The 21,419-nt window shown below is 42.2% G+C and overlaps 1 protein-coding gene across 4 annotated transcripts; it reads right to left on the bottom strand.

Annotated features, from left to right (window-relative positions):
- Window positions 1-1,838: 1,838 nt before the first annotated feature.
- Window positions 1,839-21,079, bottom strand: LRRC42 (leucine rich repeat containing 42). Of its 4 annotated transcripts, none has more exons than XM_058552474.1 (10): window positions 20,910-21,079; window positions 19,629-19,661; window positions 17,868-18,030; window positions 15,002-15,488; window positions 10,373-10,504; window positions 9,053-9,171; window positions 7,735-7,823; window positions 7,152-7,265; window positions 3,986-4,070; window positions 1,839-2,334 (listed from the first exon to the last, which is right to left on the bottom strand). In XM_058552474.1, exons 4-10 carry the CDS (start codon window positions 15,472-15,474, stop codon window positions 2,060-2,062), a joined length of 1,287 nt encoding a protein of 428 aa, XP_058408457.1. In that variant the 5' UTR covers window positions 15,475-15,488; window positions 17,868-18,030; window positions 19,629-19,661; window positions 20,910-21,079; the 3' UTR covers window positions 1,839-2,059. The 4 variants fall into 4 exon arrangements, with proteins under 4 accessions (XP_058408457.1, XP_058408459.1, XP_058408456.1 ...); XM_058552476.1 differs by lacking the exon at window positions 20,910-21,079 and adding an exon at window positions 19,948-20,110; XM_058552473.1 differs by lacking the exon at window positions 17,868-18,030.
- Between the last annotated feature and the right edge of the window lie 340 nt (window positions 21,080-21,419).

Here is a 21,419-nt window from a genome sequence, read left to right as displayed (position 1 = left end):
AATCAGCAAGTGAATTCTAAGAAAAAAGAAACAAGAAATTCTAATTTAAAAATAGCTAATCCTCACATGTAGTCTGAACACACACACACAAATTACCCCACCTATTTCATGCTCATCATCAACTGACCTTCATCCTCATCATTAAAACAAAGCCTGGACTTTCCTAACTCCATTTCAATGACTACAATAAATCATTCAGATCAAACAAGAAATATTTGTTTAAAGGAATCACCAGCAGAGAAAAATGAGATCCTTGAAAGACAAAAAGGATTAAAGAAAATGAAATCTTAGCTTTAAAAGTACACTGTGTTTATAACAGAGAAGTAATCAGAAGTTGCTTTGAAGGAAGATTTGCCCTCCAAAATGATCAGAACAGGTGGGATATTTGAAAAGTAATTCCAGATGCCACTTTCTGACATAGCACTGCCACACAGCAACAATGGGGCAATCAGATTAGACTCAAGTCTGACTAACAATATATGCCAAGTTTGACAAGCAAGGCTGACTCTCTATTTGCACCAGGAATTTGGCAAGGTATGCACTGTCCATCCATTTTACAACTCAACTGTACTTCTACAAAGAAAAACGATCTACACTGAATCTGCCTTTTCCATTTTATAAATTTCAGAAATCAGAGCTTTTGATATGATCTTGGGCAACAGGCCACCTTTTCAGAGGTAGCACCTTGCCTAGCTCTGAATTGCAAATGCAACACATATCAGATCCAAGATCTACCTTTATTAAAATTCTGGTTAAACTCCAGAGCATTTCTAAACGTCAAACCAATGTTCTTAATTCCTTGAAGTATTCTCTCTCTTCTTTTACTTGCCAGTAAGTCTTGCTTTAAGCTCACCTTTTAAGGATGGAATAAGGTCTAGAGCAGCACTGTTTAACAGAGATATAAGGCAAATCACAAACGCAAGCCACATAAATTTTCCAGTGGCCACATTAGAAAAATAAAAACAGGTGAAATTAATATTTTTAACATCAAAAGTATCATTTTAACATGTAATCAGTACTTAAAAATGGAGATATTTTTCACTTATTTTTTTGTACTTTGGTATATCTGATATCCAGTGTGTATTTTACAGCACATCTCAATTTGGACTAGCCACATTTCAAGTGTTCAATGGCCACATGTGACTAGGGGCTACCATATTCGATAGTAAAGGTCTAGGGCCTTGCTACTCAAAGTATAGTCCACAAATTAGAAGCACTGACATCATCTGGAAACTTGTTAGAAAAACACCGAATCTCAGGTGCCGCTCCAGACCTACTGAATTAAAATCTGCATTTGAGCAAGATCCTCAGGTGATTTGCATGCACAATAAAGCTTGAGAAACACGGGTCCAAGGCAAGTCATTGGCCTCAGTTCCTCACCTGTCAAATAGAGGTGATAATCCTCACTCTGCAGGACTATTATGAAGATTCCTGGCAGTTTACTTCATAGACTTAGTAGCTGGGATTTAAATAAATGGTAACTATTATTTAAGAAGGCAATGTAACAAAGTGGGCTTTAGTTGGACAGAAAGAAGTATAAATTCTAGTCCTGTCACTTTAAGCTCTGTGACCTTGAACAACTCACTTATCTTGAGGCTGAGTTTTCTGAACTCTAAATTGGGGCTAATATCTGCCTTCCATGGTTGTTGTGAGGACAGGGCATGGCAGATAGGAGGCATTCAATAATGGTAGCATGTATATATATATCCTAGCGGCTGGGTCACACTGGGGTAGTAACAAATCACCCAAAGCTGCCTTGTTAGTTCACATGGCCTTCCACCCCAAACTGAAGTGTTATTTCCTGTGGCTCCAGTCTATATTTCACAAGCAGAACTTATGGAGAGCAAAAAGGTTTATTTGAAAAATTACTATGTATTGAAAATATACATTAGAAATTATTACATACTTCCATAACATTCCCCTCCCCCACCACAAAAGTAGAAATATCTGCTTGCTATGCTAATACCATAGGTAAATTCAAACAAAAAGGAAAACATCATCGGCCCCTTTTCCTCATACATTAGAGTTGGAGGGCAAAAGGTCAACTTATATCTGCCAATCAATAGGAATTTAACAAGTCCCAGTCTTCCATGGCAAGACACACGTATTTCTGCTTTGCAGACTGTGACGAGTTATTCTGTTCCTTCTCTGGCTCCTCAAGAGCTCTCTTCTTGCTCTTCTTTGACTCCTGGCTTGAGACAGGTTCACGTTTCAACAATGGCCCGTGGCAGTCTGGGGCTTTCTCTCTGTAGAACTGGAGTTTCTCGGAAGAGTTCACGTGGGTGTCTGCCAGGGGACACTTCCCTAGGGCTTCTGTTCGAGCCCGCTTCCCATCTGTAAGAGTGACAGAAGAGAACGGCGATGAGTTCACCATGCTGGCATGATAATGCCTGCCTAAATCTAGAGATGATCCAAGGAAACGACAAAAGCCCCAACAACTGATGTCTGGGCTAATTTTATTCCCTTTCCCATGCCCAGTAAAGTTGACAGTGGCATACGCACTAGCACAGGCTGAAGGCATGTACTCTGCCACTTCCTGGGTAAGCGACCTTGGACAAGTGACTTAAGATTCACTTTTCTCAACTTTATAAGGATATAAAACCTATTTCATAAGAGTGATGTGAAGATAAGTGAAATAACATATAAAAAGTGCTTAGCACAATGCTTGGCACATAGAAAAAGCTCAAAAAATGTTAGCTATTACTATTCAAAATCTGGACTTGACTTTGTCTTCTAAGAGCCAAATCTGTGGCACGACTCTAGCAAATGATATCACCTTACTCTGTATTTTTTGGTATGCCCTGGATTCTTCTTATTTTGTTACCTTTTTCCCCCCTCACTTCAATTTCATCTAACTCTTTTTTAAAAAGTTATGGTAAGGGGCCAGCCCCGTGGCTTAGCGGTTGGGTGCATGCGCTCTGCTACAGGTGGCCCGGGTTCGGATCCTGGGCGCGAATCTACGCACGGCTTCTCCAGCCATGCTGAGGTTGTGTCCCACATACAGCAACTAGAAGGATACGGAACTATGACATACAACTATCTACTGGGGCTTTGGGGGAAAAAAAAGGAGGAGGATTGGCAATAGATGTTAGCTCAGAGCCGGTCTTCCTCAGCAAAAAAGAGGAGGATTAGCATGGAAGTTAGCTCAGGGCTGATCTTCCTCACAAAAAAAAAAAAAAATTATGGTAAAATACATATAACATAAATGTCCTATTTTAACCATTTTTAAGTGTATAATTCTGTGGCATTAAGTACATTCACACTGTTGTGCAAACATCACCACCATCCATCTCCAAAACTTTTCCATCTTGCAAAACTGAAACTCTGTACCCATTAAACACTAACCCTGTTACCCTCCCCCCAGTCGCTGGCAACCACCCTACTGCCTTCCGTCTCTATGAACTTGACTATTCTAGGAACCTCATGTAAGAAGAATATAGTATTTGTCTTTTTTTGACTGGCTTATTTCACTTAGCATACTGTCTTCAAGTTTCATCCATATTATAGCATGTGTCAAAATTTCCTTCCTTTTTAAGGCTGAATAATATTTCATTGTATGTAAATACTACATTTTGCTTATCCATTCACCTGCCGATGGACACTGGGTTGCTTCTACCTTTTGAATACACTTAATTCGTTTTTAATCTCTACACTCTATCTACTTTTGTACCACCACAAATCTTTTTTGGAACAAGATGGGATATAAATACATACACACATACATACATTTAATAAGCTATTTTCAAAATAAAATAAAATAAAACCATTAAAAAATAATAATAATAAGCTATTTTCCTGGTGCAGGTGCTCAAAGCTAAGTGTAAACTTATACTGTATGCTATGTTGAGAGAATACAAGTTTTGGTCATCTAATTAAGTCAATTCTATCATAATTTATTGTCCCACTGAGTGAAAACGGATGAACTGCTTTAAGGGTGCAAAATAACTTAAAGGCAAAAAACTCCAAAGGAAAGGGAATTTCTCACAGAAGCGCTGAGCTGCTGCTCGAGGCTCCGAGGTTTCTCGTGGCTTCACAGCTTCCGAAGTCACACGCTCCCACTGCAGAACAATCTAAAATGTATTTGGAAAGATTTGAATCCCAACAAAACCTCCAGCCTTGAATCTCAAGCCTTCCTTGTTCCCCTTGCTCCCCTTCCATAAACACAAACCCCTGTGGTAATCCTACTTGAGGTGATCAGTGATAAGAACCAAGTCAAGTCTGGATTTTCTATTTTAATGCAGGAGTTGGTCAGACTACATACATTCATATATGTATTTGCACGACTCAGGAAAAATCTATAGAGCTGACTCCCCGTCTATTTTCATCTCTATTCCAAGCTAGAAATAAATTGCATATCCTTAAACCTTAGTCGTAATACTTTTCACACATTCCTAGACTCACTTTCATGCCTTAAAATACACTACCTGAACTCAAACTCTTGTATGTGTGTAGAATGCCCAAGTTTCCATATTCTCACATTTCACAGTCAGTTTCCATTTTTTAAAACTGTTACAAATGTATTTTTATTATAAGCTACTAAAAATTCTTTTGGAAATTTGGCTGAATACAAACTATGCATAAATAAAACAAAGGTAGATGATTATTTCACATATACCAAGAATAACAAGAATTTGAATATTTCTCATTATGGTATGCAATGAAATGATCACAAAGAAAGACAAGAAAAACATTTTCAGGACACAGAGGCAGTACAATGCAGAGTTTAAGAATACAGTTCCGGAGTTAACTCCACCACTTACTAGCCAGGGCACTCCTGGCAAGTGATTTAATTTGTGAGTCTCAATTTCTTCATCTGTAAAATAGGGATTAATAACTGTACATACTCCATCAGGCTGTTGTTAGGATTAAATGAGATAACATGCATAAGCCGTTTAGCACAATGTCTGGCACATAGGAAGCGCTCAATAAATATTACTTGTTATCCCTTCTATGATACCTTCCTGATTATGGAAAATGGGGACAAATCTAAGAGAATGCCAAGATGGAACAGCTGAGTTTGGCAACTCATCGCGCAGTGGGGAAAATGGTGCTTCCACTAACAGAAAGAAGAATGTCAGTAGGAAGAGCTGTTCAGGGAAGGGGAGGAAGAAAACGAGTCTGGTTCGGAAAAGCTGGATCTGAGGTTCCAGGCAGAGATTTATGGATGATATTTAGGAAGAGGTCCAGGGTGAGAAAGTAGTCATCCCTGCAGGGACAGTTAAGGCTCTGAGAACAGTGAAGATCATGGGGAGAAGGAGGGGAGATAGAAGAGGAGAGGAGGAAATGAGGACTCAGCAAGGGCCAGAGGGAGAAGCGGGGAAGTTAGGAGAGAGCCAGAGGAAAGCCGAGAGAGAGAGAGCACGAGGCATGCCTGTTTGCATCAACACTGCAGAGAAGCCAGGCGGAGGAAGAAGGAGAGCACGTGCCACCTTCAAGAGAACTCCTGCAGGAGAGCAGTGCGGCCAGAACCAGGTTAAAAGGGACTGAGAACTGAGTAGGCAGTGAGGAGGTGGGAGAGACAAGAATAGAAAACGAGTCACCATTGTGCCGGGGTGAGGCACAGGTTAGAATGAGGGTAGCTCCAGCATATTTATACACAGAAGGAAAGCAGCCAGCAGAGGGTGAGACTGAAGTTGCAGTGGGGCAGTAGAGGGAAATAATTTACTAGTAAAACATCACAGAGGAAGCTGGAGATCTTAGGAAATAGAAGTGAAAACAAAACAAAAACAATCCTAAGGGCTTATCACTGGAATACAGTGGCACAGCTGTCCCCCTTACATAGGAGGGAGGTAGAGTAAGGCTGAATAAACAGAGAAATTGTGAGACAGAGACAGGGCAGTAAGGGGATTCCTGTTAGATGGCTTCATTTTTCTGTGTCACCCACTGAGAATGAGGCAGGAGGAGAAGGGAGTCAGCCTGAAACAATTTAATAAGGGAGCAACAGGAGATGGAGGAAGCACTGCTGCCAAGCCCCAGGGGCCCTGCTGAGCTGCACGGCGTGAAGCTGCACTGGGCCCAATCAGCTCACTTTCAGGCCGGGCTGCCAGGTATTTTACTTCACCCTTCCCAAGCTCTGCAAGAGAGGTCCTGGTCTCTGCATTTTACAGATGATGAAACAGAGACTTAAAGCTGCCTGAAGTCATACAGCTATTGGGTTGTTGAGCCAGGATCCCACACCCAGGTCTCTTTGACTCCATAGCCTATCCTCTTTCTACCATGTCACCTGCTACCCAACTACATCAAGCCTTTCTTACAACCATCCCACACCTGTCCCCAGTCCACTAGATACATCTCGCATTCACCCAGGGCTACAAACTGCGTCTGGCAATGCACTGCAGTGATTACCTCAGGAGGCAATTTCTGCACCAACTTCAAAGTACTTCTGAAACACAGACTCACCAGCACCCTCCTTGCTTACCTACAGGAAGGTGACGCTACAATCAGGCAGCTGGACAGGCCCACCATCATGCAGCATGAACCAAGGAGGGATCCAGAACAAAACAGTCTGGGGGGGTCCTCTAGGCCTCCACCAAGAAACCTCGGTTTCAAGTGTCTGGAGAAAGGACCAGCCACAGGCAAGCTGGCATCTACTGGTGCTGTGCTACTTGGTCACCCTCTGACTTCCTACTTAAGTCTGTACTTTACGACGTTGAGAAAGACCATCAAGATGAGAGTCAAAGTTCAGCCAAGAAGTTGAAAATGGGAAGGCTCAGTGACAGACAGACAAAAAAACATTTCTTCACTAAGTTTCTGGTAAGAAATTTGCCCAAAAAAGGGGAAGAGGCAGATTTGACTCCTTATCAGTGTGACTTATTCTCTTTCCAGTATATACACATTGCTAAGAGAATCTGACAGCTTTTTTGTGTAGCAAGCCAGAATTCACTTATTTTCTGAGTCATTTATGAGAAGGCATTTTCTCCTAGGTCCAATAAAGACAAAGCACAATCTAGTGACAGAAGCATGAGATTTAAGGACCGGCATCTAACACCTTTCCTTTAGTAGCTGGGTCAGTTATAGACCATCAGTGTCTCTGATTTGACATAACAGGACAATTCAGCCAAGGAATACCATGAGGATTAACATACTTAATAAGACGTTTGAAATTAAAATGAAAAGCCATATTAACTGTAGGGGAGAAAAATCTGCATTACCTGGTCAGCCCAGCCCTCTGTCTTGCAGTTACTGTGATCAAACTCCTTCAAAGGCACTTTAGAGTGAACAAGGCCTATGTGGGTCTGCAGCTTGTGTTTGATGGCTTTGATGTCCTAGTGAGGGAACAACAGAACAGGAACACACACCTCTGGTCAATTCTTACTTGTTTTTTTTTTTTAAACAGTTTATTTTATTTTATTTATTTATTTTTAATTTTTTTGTGAGGAAGATCAGCCCTGAGCTAACACCCGATGCTGATCCTCCTCTTTTTTGCCAAGAAAGATTGGCCCTGGGCTAACATCCATGCCCATCTTTCTCTACTTTATATGCAACGCCGCCACAGCATGGCGTGACAAGCGGTGCGTCAGTGTGCGCCCGGGATCCGAATCCACAGACCCCAGACCGCCGAAGCGGACTGCACGCACTTAACTGCTTGCGCCACTGGGCTGCACCAATTCTTACTTGTTTTCAGTAGCAAATAAACACTACTATAAATATCAGCCCTTTCTAAACACCAATTAGCAGAAGTAAAATATCCAACTGTGAGTTTGGAAAAGTAAGAGAAGGGAGCAAAAGTCTTACCTTGATCCCCGTCCCAGAGATATCTAAGCAGTTTAGTTTTCTAAAAGAAAAGAGGTATCCAATTCCTGCATCTGTGATCTCAGGGTTACCTGGATGACAAAAACATAGGTAATATTCCGTTACAGCATAACTATTGCTAAAATGCCAACGATAAGGTCAGAAAAAAAAAAACCAAACAATGATAAAGTATAAAATACTGAGTGAGCACACTTTTCAGGGTAAATTAAATATATGGATCTTATCTTTATCCTATCTGCAATATGGAGGAGCCACACTAGATAATCCTTAAGATCCTTTATAGCTCTTAACTTTCTAGGAGCTGGAGGTTAGCAGAAAAATAAATGAACCAGGTGGGTTTTAATTTGGAACCATACAAAAACAGCATATATAAACGTATTAAAACGGTACATCAGACTTTGTTCACAGCCATTTCACCTCCAAAGTAAAAAAGATTTATTTAAAAAAAATTTTCAAAGGTATTAGACACAGAGACTATTACTACTCTTACTGACTTGCATTTTTTTCAGAATCTTTTCTTACATATTACCTTCTCACATCAGAGTACTACATTTAGCACTGAGTCCGCAAGGCTGTGAGCACAGGGCCTGGCACACTGCAGATGCTCAAAAAATGTGCTGAATGAATACACTTCCCTGGGAGGGAAGACATCTGTTATTACCTTCATTTTACAGAAACTAAAAGCAAGGTTCAGAGAGGTTAAATAATTTACCAAGGGCACACAGCTGCTAACAAAAGTAGCAGAGCAAGGAGTGTCCTCTGACCACAAAATCTGCTCTTTCTATTCTTTTGACACTCTACCATTCTGTCACATATTCAATGGATGCTCAGTTAAATCATAAATGATCTCTATCAGCTTTCTACCACTGGAGTCAATATCTGGTTAATCCTGAGTAAGTTATCACAATTGTGGTGTCATCCAGATTTTCATCAAGCAAATATTGATTCAAAAAAGACCTAGCTGACACACATTACAGATCAGAAATGCAAAGAAAGTAAAGATGAGCCACATGTCCTTTCTATATGCTATGAATATGATGAAAGGCTGCCCTGCGTGCACATAGTGAGTGGCATGGATGAATCTGTAAGAGCTTTTCCTACCCTGAAGAGGTGGCAGCACACCAGGAAAGGTATCTGGCCAGGGGTCAAGAGCCTGGCTACAGCCCTGCTCTGCTACTAACTTATCATGGCACCTAGGAAAGTCCCCTCACTTTTATCACCTCTAACATGAAGAAGAACTCGATGATTTCTAATGCCATTCTTCCAACATTAATAATCTATAATTTCTAATAAAACTTACAAGATAAGTCTAATAATGTTAGATTTTCCAGGCCTCTTTTCATCACTCGAACTGGTGCTGTCATTTTCCGCACCCCGGCATCAGATAAACAATTATCCTTCAGGTGGAGTTGAGTTACACTAGGGAAACAAAGTCCATAAATAATTACTTAAACAGAGTTTGAGAAAGTGTAGGTATGAGAACATGCTTTCATAAATTTCATTAAAAAATACAAAATATCCTGGACCTCCTGCTATTTCACACTCAATACACTTAACAGACTTAAAGATCTTTTGGTGCTATTTCAGTTACTAAGTGAGGGTTAACTTAGCAATCAGAGTCTCATGTAGTACTCATCTCAGATGGCAGAGGGCACTAACGGTATACGGTCGAATGAGGTAAACAGGGACTTCATGAAGGGGATAAACATACCTCGCTTAACACAAAAGCTGCATTCCTGACAAATCCTGTTGAAAACCAAAAACACTAAATATGTCAGGAAAGTCTGCTAAAGAACTCTTAGGAGATTCTTTTTGCAAAGCAAACAATCTTTTAACTAGCTTTATAAATCTAGATTTTTCAGACTGGGTTTTTAAGGATATCCATAACCCAATCCATAGAGCTAACCTGAAATTGGTGTATTAATGTGCTTCACTGTCCCACAGACAACAAGAAACATGAACCCTTACTAACCTCACACAAAAATACCTCTGGACGGGGCTGTGGGTAGGTGTCCCAGAGGCAGGCCCCAGGTAGTGGGTTAGACTCAGGCCTGTAATGCTGTTGTCATTCTGGGTGTTAACGAAACCACAATGGAATCCATCTGGCCTTCTCTCTGTTGGCCAGACTGGGTAACCTGAGATCAGTCGGACTATTTGCAAATGGTATGAACTTGGCAATTTCTTTCAATTATGGTTCTTGGAAAGGATTTATTTGACTGTCTTTAATAGTATGCTTTTTAAATAACTTATAGTTCATTGATAGTTAAAATTGAAAATGATAATGATTGTAGAAAATTGTATAACTTCTCATCTTTTGTCAGAATCAACTAGGACTGAACAAATAAAGGACAAAATCATTTTTCAATCTAAGTAGCTTCGAGTACTTCATGTTGAAATAAAGCCTATTTAGAAAAATGAACCAACTGACTTACCTTCCTAGGAATTGTCCAATTATACTGCTTGTACCAAGTAAACGGAGATATTTTCAGTTTTAGGAAAAAAAAATTACCAAATAAACACAGGATTGGAAAGTAATTAGCATTCTTCAAGATGATCCCATTGGATCATCCTTTAAAAAACTAATAAAAGAATTCATCTACAAGTGGTGGCAAGGCAATACCTAGACAGGGCCTCATTGGTGAGATGTTCTAGAAGTTCATGTTCGTCTCCAAGCTTGCAACAGGAAAGATCCAGGCAGGTCAGCTCCCGGAAAGACTTAATCTCCTCAAGTTTTTCTGAAATCACCAGACATCTGTGGGGCGGGGAGAGCAATCAACAGCTTTTCCTTTCCTTCTTTTATAACATCACCATTTGTGGCTTTGTGTTAGTCAACATTGCATCAGGACAAGGTACTATGTAATACGCAGACTTCACTGATCACCATGTGGGCACAGGTTGAATTTTTTAATTAGTAAATGCCTTGAAAAGTCTTTTTACATGAAGGTGGAATGAAAACTTTAAATAAATAAATAAAATATATGAGCAAAAGAAAGTCATAAGAGAAAACCTCTGCTCTGTTAGCAGACAGACAGACCTTGGTGTTGGTGTTGGGACCTTACTGGAGAATTTCCAAACTTTAGAATACTCCATCATTCTTTTAAGGTTGTTTTTTATCTAACGCTCAATATCTAATGGTCTAACAACTGGAACAGGGCCAAGAACTCTGGGTTCTAATCTTCACACCACCAAGAACATACCAATAGATATCTGGCAGATCACTTCTTTTCTACTCAAACACAGGCTTGAGTAGCTGCCCACCCCACTGTGCCTCTGTTACCCTGCGAACTTTACTCTGCAAGCATGGGCAGCATGACTACCACAGGGACTCGCTCTAATCCAGACGGTTAAGACCAACAACATGTGAGCATGCACAATTTAATTACTCTGGAGCACCTTGCCAAACTGTTATCAGGACGCATCAGAGAGGCCTCTGGAGAGGAAAAGGAGATTAAAAAGGCATTCCACAGCCCAGGCTACGGCCTCCACCCTGCTTCCTAGTTGTTCATCTATTTCAGATGATGTCACTGAGAAAAAATGAAAAGAGATTAGGTGCGACAGGAAACAGAGAGGAGAGGATCCTAAGAGAACAGGGAAATGGACTTGTGGCAAGAGCATGCCTTTCCCATCCACTTTCCTCATGGATGTCTAGCAGTTTTCACTGCAAGATGGTATGGTAGGATCAGTGGGGTTACACCTAAAAGTGTTCACATCTCTCTTCTGTCAGCAGGATCATAATTACCAAAAACGGTATGGAATAATCTAAGAGCAAGAGGGGAGTTAGATCACTTTTCTTTCTACTTGCAACCAAAATAAGATGTACTGAACCTGATCGCCGGCCTGACTGCTAGGTACAGATGGCCTGGGGCACTGATACCTCCTCTAAGCTGCCTGGTGACCAAGCTCAGCTGGGTACACAAATGAGCCTTATTTACTCAGACTATTTTAATTGCTGTTTTCCATCTTCCAATCACAGAGTTGAAGTGGGTTAATGGGGATTTGGGGGATTACCGGCAATCAGAGAAAAGAAAACACACATCCTTTGATCAATTAACCAGAAGATTTTTAGTAATTCTGAAACAAGGGTTATCTGTCAAGGACATAACAATGTGTAACATGATTAACAACACTACAAACATCAAGGCTGAGAAACCAACATGCAAAGCCACAGATACTACTAGATGCTTATCCAGGACATAACCAAAGCTCTAGTCTTGCTCACACTAGTCTTCCACTTTGCCCCTTAGAGAGTTCAGAACAGTGTAGTGGAGAACCAACAGAAGGAGTACTGACATATTTTAGTGTCAGACAGACCTGAGTTTGGATTCTAACAACCTTAATTACTCATGTGATTGTGAGAAAGTTACTTAACCTCTCTGAGCCTCAACTTCTCCAGCTAGAAAATGGGGTTGATGATTACTTCTTTTCAGGATTAAGAAAATTAGAAACAATATTCCAGAAGTACGTAGCATCTTATAGGCCCTCATTAAATGGTAACTATTACAATTACTTCAGTTACACAGGGTGATATTTTAAGGAAAACATACTTGCCTCCCTGCGACCACCAGTGGCATTAGAAATCACTGGAGTTTCAACACAGGGAAGAGATAGTTTTGTAGGATTGGAAGCCAGTTACAAAGACACTGGCTTCTCCTTCTGGCAGGCAGCTTTGTGACCCAACCTCAAGACAGCAAGTGCCCGCATCTACTCAATTATCTTATTTTCAATTATCTTCTCAAGCTCTTTCCCTCTGATCTGAACACTTCTGTGCTGGTAAAACCTTTGCTGCTGCAGCTTCAGCCCTGGATTGCAAATGCAAACCCAAATGTCCTACCCTCTTCCTATTTTGCACTGGGGATTCAAAAGGAGAAGAGAAGTTTTTGATCACAATTGAAAATCTTACTCTTGTTTCTGAATAAGACAGCAAAGTGTGGAACTGTCGCAATAAAATATTAGCCAAAAGATTATGTTAAAATGTTTCTTATATTTTTCTGATTATAAAAGTAATACACGTGCCCTGGAGAAAAAATTAAGAAAATATAGAAAATTATAAAGAAAATTAAAACCAATTTCAATTCCACTATCTAGATTACATTTCAGTGTGTTTTTCTTTTATCTTTCTATATATGCAATACATATAAAAACTATTTTTTTAAACAAAATTGGGATCATATATGCAATTTTAATTTTAACTTTTTCACTTATTATATAATGAACATTTCTCCACACCATTTTACATGATCTTTGAATATTATCTTAACAGTTATATATTTCATCATATGAATGTACCATAATTTGCTTAACTAATTTCTTATTGTCGGATATTCAGCTTTCCGGTTTTCACTACTACAAACAGTACTATAAGGAACAGCCTTACGTAAAAATATTTGTTCCCCTACCTGATTATTACATTAGAAATGACAATAGATTTTTAATCCATGGAATTAATGGGCAAATAAATGGTATGGATGTTTTTAAGGCTCTTGATACATATTGCCACGCAGCTTTCCAGAAACGCTACACTAATTTACGTGCTCATCAAACATGAATGAAAGTGCTATTCTCATCCAATCTGACCACCGGAACAGTACGCAGACATCATAAACGGATAAAAGGATTTTCACTATCATGAGAAATCCCTAAGCTATAAATGGTCAGGTGGGTGAAAAAAACAGAATACAAGTTGTAGATAGAGTATATTCCCAAATGCATAAAGATATATATTTGAAAATGATTACCATGAATAGTGGGATTACGAATTTAATATTACAGTTTTATGTATTTCCCAAATAGTATGTATTCTCTTTATAAAATAATTCTAAAACAAGGTATATATCATAATTCTATTTTTCATTGTTCTAATTTTTCTACAATGAACATAAATAACTTGGAATAAAAAATGAACGAGTAAAATGTACTTTAAATGTATGAACTACAGTGAAATATTGCTTGGCTTTTTCATTTAGGCGAGGTAATGTTTTTCTTTTCCCCTGGCAGCAGCCCTAGGCCGAGCCATGCCTGAGAGGTTCCATAAGGTGCCTTCTCGGTTCCTGAGACCTTGGTTCTGTTCTTGTCTGTGTGTATTTTACATCTTGTCTTTATAAAGAATAATATTTGGCCTGAGTTAAAACTATTAATTCTATGAGCCGATTAAATACTGCTTCTTTTCTATTTTTTTAAGTATATGAGCTTAGCTTATGCTTTCTAGTATGACTTTCTCCTTTTTTCTTCCATACTCTTTGTTTAGCCTTGTTTTAATGGTCAGATTGATTGTGCGTCTTAATAGTAAGCTACCTTTCACATTTTCTTATCACAAAAAAGTTCATATAGTGGTATACCATACAGTTATTTAAAAAAGCTACAGGTATTCATGGTAAATGATTTTCAAAATATGTGAAGAAAGCAAGGTGCATAAGAGTGTAAGCAGTGTGCTGCCATTTGTATAACAAAGGGGAGAGCTATACATGCATGTGTATGTACAGAACATCTCTGGAATGATATAGAAGACACTGATAACAGTAGTTGTCCCTGGGAAGAGGCAATAGGAGATGAGATGGGAGGGAAGCTTATGTTTCACTTTACACCTTTTTGTGTTTGTGTTTGAATTCTTTCCATGTCCTTTTTTCCTAAGTTTTTTAATTAATAGATGCTTTGAAAGTCATTTTACATGATGGTGGAATAAAAACTCTAAATAAATCAACAAAAGTCTATGAGCAAAGTTAAGTCACAATAGAAAACATCTGCTCTGTTAGAAAACAGGTAGACCTTGGTGTGGGTTTTGCAACCTTATTTGAAAATTTCCAAACTTTAAGATACTTACAATTTTAATCACTCATTCTTTTATCTAATGCTCAATATCCAGGGTCTGAAAACTGGAACAGGGCCAAGAACTCTGGTTACTAAACTTCACATCCCCAAGGGCATACCTGGAGATATTTGGCAGATCACGTCTTGTTTTTCTATTTTCTCTTACCAGGAAAGTTGGTAGAAGAGTATTTTCTATCTAATGGAGGAACTATGACAGTCAACTAATCCTTGTAAAGTGTTTTCAAAATAAAGCTAAGTGTTGTCTGGGAGGGGGAGGGGGTTAGAAAGACAGTGATTCCTCTCAAAATGGCCCATCAATTTGTGTTTGGAAGTTCTAAATTGAAGGGCTATTTGATGGGAGAAGCCCCCAAGCCCACTAAGCCCCAGCGCTTGACAGTATTAACACACCCAATAAAATACCCAATATCCTAATCTGAACACCCACCTGTTTCGCAGACACAGGGAGCAAAGCACCAGACTTCCATAGGCCTCAGTGAATTTCTGTAAAGCCCTCAGCCCCGCACCTGGCTCTGTGAACTTCTGTCTGGCTTCAGCAGCAGAGAACAGCTTTTCAGCAATCTGCTCAGGAAAGCCAATGAGGGAATCAATGTGATCAACATTGTCGGAGATGAAGCCCAAGACGAGGCTGAAGAGAGATTTGGCGGAGTACCGAAGATTCCCCTCCCGGGTGTATGTGAAGATGAAATGATCAGTCTTCTCTTTCTGTGCAGTATCATCTTCCCTGTTCATGCAAAGCTCCACAGAAAAGCCTTTGGGAAACAGTCTGAAAGGCCTTGGCTTCTGCAGGCTACTCCCGACGCCATCCAAGGCCAGATTGACCATGTGCAGCTGCCCATTTTCTCGCACATAGATGGGCCCTGGGTCCAGGTGATTTTCTGAGTTGAGGTAGTAAGACATTGTCTTGGGTGTGACTGTAAAGGTAAGGTGCAAGGAAAGCAAATCCAATTAAAATGCCATTTGCAACATGTAACTTCATCTTGCTGTGCCCAGAGCTTTACGAGCCTACCTGGCAGGCCCTGTGGCTGGTTTGGGGAAACGAAGCTTACAAGTTGCCTGTGAACTTTGGCACTGCAGGTTGCCTCTACTGCCTCTACCTGGAACGCCCTTTCCTACCCTCCTGTTTCTCTTGTCTAGCTGGTAAACTCCTATCCACCTTTCAAAAGCCAGCTCAAATCTCATTTCTAAAATTCACTCTGAGGAAGTTATCACAGAAGCAGACAAAAAAGAGTCATCCACAAGGAAAGTTGTGGCAGCATAGTCAATATTTGCAAAACAGTTCGAAACAACCTAAATGTCCAACAACAGGAATGTATTAAATAAATTAGGATACATCCATACCATGGAATATTATGCAGCCTTTAAAATCATAGAGTTTTTATTGATTCATAAGTTACAAATGGTACGTATGGAATTAACTATTTGTTTTTTTTTTTTTTTGGTGAGGAAGACTGGCCCTTAGCTAACATCTGTTGCCAATCTTTCTCTTTTTGCTGAGGAAGATTAGCCCTGAACTAACAGCTGTGCCCATCCTCCTCTATTTTGCATATCGGATGCTGCCACAGCATGGCTTGATAAGTGGTATGTAGGTCGGTGCCTGGGATCCGAATCCACGAACCCTGGGCTGCTGAAGCAGAGCACATGAACTTAACCACTACGCCACCGGGCCAGCCACTATTTCTGTTTTTCAAACATGTTTATGCATAGAACAAAGACTAGAAATTAATAACTCCCTTGGCACCTTCCACACACTTCTTTGTTGCACTTGGCTCACTGTTCCACTACTGATTTGTTTCTGGGCTTGTGTTCTGCTGGTTTGAGCTCCTTGAGAGGGTCATGTTAATTCATCCAGACTCCTAACAAAGTGCTCTGGCATGTAATAGGCCCTGAGCAGATATCTGTGGAACTAAAGTTTACTCATTTGCTAAACATTACATAGACCACAAGCAACCAGGTTTTTTGCATCTACAAATAAAGACCTCCATCACAAGAGCTAAATAAAAGTTATTCTAGCCCTTGGAAGCATCACATCTATTAAGGCTCTATTAGGGGACTTCTAAGGTAAGGAAAAATATCAAAAACAGTTGGGTATGTATGCAATCATGTGGGCAACATTTTGTGCCCAAGTACTAATTGAAATAAATACTTGTTTCCCTGAGGAACTGTGAGATTTCAAAATACACGAGAAATTGAAATGAGTATTTCAAATTATTTATGAAATTAAATTACCCGAAAGTATTTACCATTTCCACAACAATTTAAAGGGAAGAGAGACGTAAACTTTAATATAATACAGGTCAAAAAGCTGCCATTATCTCTAAAAGACTCTGACTGACTTTTGGAGTGAAGTAACCCAGCTTCTTCTGCATCAGTGCAGGGCTAGGACACAGCTCTGATGCCACTTAAAAGCGTCAGCAAACAATCAAGTCAGTGATCAAAGATGCCGTCTCTGGAGATCAAACAGTGATCCTGTTTGCAGGCATCAGTACCATCCACATTTCTCCCGAGGATAATTGTGTGTGTAAAAGCACATCCGAAAGGAGGGCCCTGCCTAGCCCGAGTGCCTCACCTTTCCTGCTCATCTCCTTATGCCCCACTCTCTGGCCAGGCCACAGCACCAGGTAAGCTGGCTGTGCTTTCTTGCCCCACTTGGCCCTCGCCCATTCTGCTCCCTTTCGCTGGGATACCCTTCTCTGCTTCCCTGACCTGCCTAATTTCTACTCACCATTTACACTCAGCTCAACCACCAGCCTTCTCCTGGGAAACCTTCCCTAACCCCTGCACCAGTGCATGCTTGTCTGGTTTTCCCAGAGCACCAGTGTCTCCTTCTATGTAGCACTTAGCACCATGTACTATGTCTGCTCACTTGCTAATGTTCCCAGAGCTGGGAGCTCTTTGAAGGTAAGGCACTTATTTGATTTGTCTCTCTTTCCCAGGCCCAACATAGCACCTAGTAGTGAGTAAGCCCTCAAAAGGTATTTGTTGAACCAAATGAGAGGAAGGGTGAGACCTCAAAGGGACAGACAGGGCTCTGAGCTGCAGGGCCTGCTGATACTGTTGCTAGGAGCCAGCTCCTCTTCCAGGCAACAGCTGCAGGCTCCTCCCCCACTTGCCAGACCCTTCTGCAGGTGGCAGAAGCAAAGCAGATGATGGGAGTATATTGTTACTGGTACTACCAGGGGAAAAAAAAAATCTAGAAACTAGAAAAAAAAATTCCTGTCACAGTGCCAGCTCTTACAACCCATAGTCTTGCCAGTATTCAGTGCCTGCTGCTAAAGAGATGCCTCACTTACTCTAAGCTCTTCTTCCAGTAGCAGTAAGCATCTGGCCCCTTCAACCTCAGACTTTAATCCTGACGAAGAGATAAAGCGGATCTCCTTCGGTCTTTATCCCTGTGATTGGACATTCAGAGCCCTACCCTACCTGCAGATCAGAAAGCAGACACCAGGCATGGCCCTAAAAAGGAATGACTTAATTTTAATAGTAGAAAAGCAAATTCCATGGAAGATAACATATTATAACGGATCAGCACACTACAAGCTCCCTGACAATGAAACAGGGTCTGCCCATCTGTATTACCCCTAACCTTCACCCCTAAAAATGCCTTCCACAAACTTGGGAGTAAAATGGACAAATGGATGAATGGATGACCACTGCTGCTAAAAATCAGAAAAGTCTGATTCCATCCAGCAGAGGGCAGAAGCAGATCGGGACAAGAGTAAGGATGCTAACCCAAGCTGCCCCAAATCCTGGCAGCTTCTGCTTCCATGGATCACTGTCAAAAAACGGCACAGTTCTGGCTATATTTTACCTTTAAATTACTCATCAAATGCTAGTTCTCTTTCTTAACGATGAAAAAAGTCCAAAATTTCCTGAAGAGTAAATCCACATCATCTGTCCAGAAGCCCCAGGCCTCTCTGTTCTTCAACTGTGGTACTTGAGGAACTGACTCTGGTTCAGGGAATCTTGGTGACCTTTGATTTCTACTAAATCTGTGCATCTTGCATTCTCCCAATAAGGAGTTTCCTGAGAGTTTGCGAGGTACTATAAAACGATCTAACAATTAAATTAAAGTTTAAGCCTTCCAAGGTTAAGAACCATAAAGACAAGAGAATTCCACACAAAGCTTCTGTACTTGGCTTTGCTTGTGCCTGGCTGATTACAGGGTGGTCTATTATAAACAGGCCCCTTCAGGAGACAGGGCCTGTTCTAAACCATGGCAAAACCGCACACAAACTGGAAAATTAAAGTAATTAGTATCTGCAAGAATAACAATGTCCAATGTAGACCTGCATTAGCTATATTTTCTATCAGATCGACAGAGTAACAGGGGCATTCTGATAAGTCTCCCAGCCCCCTACAGAGACAGTTTTGTAATCCATACAACATCACAGGAAAATACCACAATAGTGCATGTTCTAGTAGTTGGTCATCACAAAGGAGCCAAAGTTACCACGAAGCAAGTCATTTTGAATAACACGCAAGATAAAATAATTGATAACTAAATATGACAGCTTTTTAGACCTTGAAGCCAGTTTACCAAGCAAAAAGCATGACCATTCCAGTCAAGTGGACTGAGGGGAGTGAGGAAGGGAGGCAACAGGATTAAAACTGTGAGCTGAGTCTATGGCTATCTAATTTGAAGAAAGAGAGAAGAAAATGCCTGACTTTAGTAGATAAAGAAAGTTAACAATCCTAGAATAATAAATCACAGTAATGATTACGATGATAATGAGAGTGGGTGTGATAGCTACATTTATTAAGCATCTACCAGTTGCCAAGCACTGTGCTAGGTACTATATAAAATGATCTCATGTAACCCTCAACAATCCCATGAGGCCGGGATTGCCACTGAACAGATGAAGGGGCTCAGAGAAGTAAAGCAACTTATTTAAGGAACAGAGCTAGTAAGTGGCAGAGCCAGAATTCAATCTCAAGGCTGTATTTCTCCAAAGCTCAAGCTCTTTCCACCGCGTGATGCCGTCTCTCAACAATAAAAATATGACATCAGCCTTCAGGATAAAACAAAGATGTTAAAAATTAATCTCACCCACCTGTTTGATCCTTCTGGAATTCACGGGTTCAAGCTAGGGGGACAGGGAGGAGATAAAAAAGCAGTGGCCATCTGAGGAAAGAGTTGGCAGGAACAGAGCCAGGACAGAGCTACACCGAGGCCTCCCCTCTTCCCTCTGCCAGGGCAGAAATTACCCACATCCACACACCAGGAAAGCATCTGTCAACCCATGGCCTTCATCCCAAGGCTGCAGACACCCTTGGTTTATTTGGAAATGCAGTATACTTGAGAAAATTTCTAACATAATAACCTGAACAGAAACTAGCTCCAAACCACCCATAACCAACCAACAATCTTACCTTCACTGTTCTGTGTCACCACCATTATTCAATTTTCAACTCCTCTCCTTATTTTTTCCCTATAGCTTGCACTTTCCTACCTGCCTTCTCACCCATACCCTCTCCTCCCCTGAGCTCCAGAGGGTCACACCACAGCCAGCTCCCTACTTCCCTCCAGGAACATGCCAATCTCTCCTACATCTTGACTCTTACAGTTTTTCTCCCCTCTAACTCTAGAGTTTCTCACACAAAATTCAACCCCCACACCAAAAATCCTAACCACCCCCCCCACTCCCAGCTCCCCTGGCCCCGCATCTAAACCCTTCCAATCCTTCCATGATCCTGAAATGTGGCTGCCTGTAGCCTAGACCCAATCCCACCTCCACCTGCCTCTCCGCCCTTCCCCACACCATTCCACCCCGGCCCACTCTAACTCCCAGCACTCTTCCTCTGTCCTTCACCGTGTTCTTCCCTTCCTCCCACTCTCTGGGATTCCCTCTCCTGGGACCCCAATCTCTCCACCTCCTTCCTTGTTTTCTGCCCTCAACCTTCAAGACCCCCTTTCTTCACGCCTCACCATGCCCAACCTCACAATCCACAGCCCCAACTTCTTTCTTCCCTGCCCCCAAGACCCCACCCCTTCTATTCTAATCCAAGACCCTTTCCCCCTTCCCCAGTACTGCAGTTCTCCATCTCGCTCTAAATTCCCACGCATGCCCCTCCCCAAGCCCACCCCAGCTAATCCTGCTCCCTTCTCCCACCCCGGCCCGGAACCCCAATTCTCATACGGCCCCAGCACCCCGACCCCACCCTTAAACCCATCTGTCACACCCCTGTCTCCTCATCCTCACACCTCTCACCCAACCACACCCCGACCCCGTCCCTCCGGCTCTTCCTCTCCCCCACCCCGCCCCTCCCTCACACCCCGCCCCCACTCGCAGCCCCGGGCTCCGCGAGCGGCTCAGCCCGCGGCCGCCACCTACCTGTGCCCCTGGCCGGGGCAGCGAGCGGCAGCTCCTCGGTGGCGGCTCCCTCCTCCCGCGGCGTGGCTGAGGGGGAAGCGGCTGGGCGCCCCGGGCACAAAGCTGGGGAGGGTGGGACAGAGAGAGGGTGGGAGGAGGGAGGGGGCTGGGGGCGACCTGGCGCCCTGGGACCGCGGGGCGGCGGGGTGGGGGGAAGGATGGGCGGCAGAGACGCGCGTGCGCGGGACCCGGCATGAGGGGCGGGGCCGGGCCTGGAGGCGGGGTCGGGCCAGGGCAGGCGGCCGGAGGGCTGGGTTCTCGGAGAAGTGGGGCTGCGCGGACGTACTTGCGCGAGGGCGGGTCCTGTGGGTCTTGCAGGCCCCAGGGATCAACCCCCCTGGGGCTGGGAGGTAGCGCGTGTTCAGTAACTAGCTTGTCGAAAGGCGCTTGGGCGGGACTGCACAGCTCAGCCCGCGAAGTGAAGAGCACGGGGGCGTGGCGTGGGGCGGGGCCTGAGGGCGGGGTCTGAGG

The sequence above is a fragment of the Diceros bicornis genome, chromosome 13 (genome assembly GCF_020826845.1).
Source record: "Diceros bicornis minor isolate mBicDic1 chromosome 13, mDicBic1.mat.cur, whole genome shotgun sequence".
NCBI classification, from domain to species: Eukaryota; Metazoa; Chordata; class Mammalia; order Perissodactyla; family Rhinocerotidae; genus Diceros; species Diceros bicornis.
The sequence above is the reverse complement of the archived record's forward strand: the minus strand, read 5'-3'. Positions and strand labels throughout refer to the sequence as shown.

What these genes read in the sequence shown, in the direction of transcription:
- LRRC42 (XM_058552474.1), bottom strand. Translation starts at nt 15,474, where the DNA reads ATGTCTTACTACCTCAACTCAGAAAATCACCTGGACCCAGGGCCCATC. An exon ending in TCCCTGTGTCTGCGAAACAG is followed by an intron (nt 10,505 to 15,001) that starts GTGGGTGTTCAG and finishes CCCGCCCCACAG; the next exon opens with ATGTCTGGTGATTTCAGAAA. An exon ending in CAGAGGGCTGGGCTGACCAG is followed by an intron (nt 4,071 to 7,151) that starts GTAATGCAGATT and finishes AATACATTTTAG; the next exon opens with ATTGTTCTGCAGTGGGAGCG.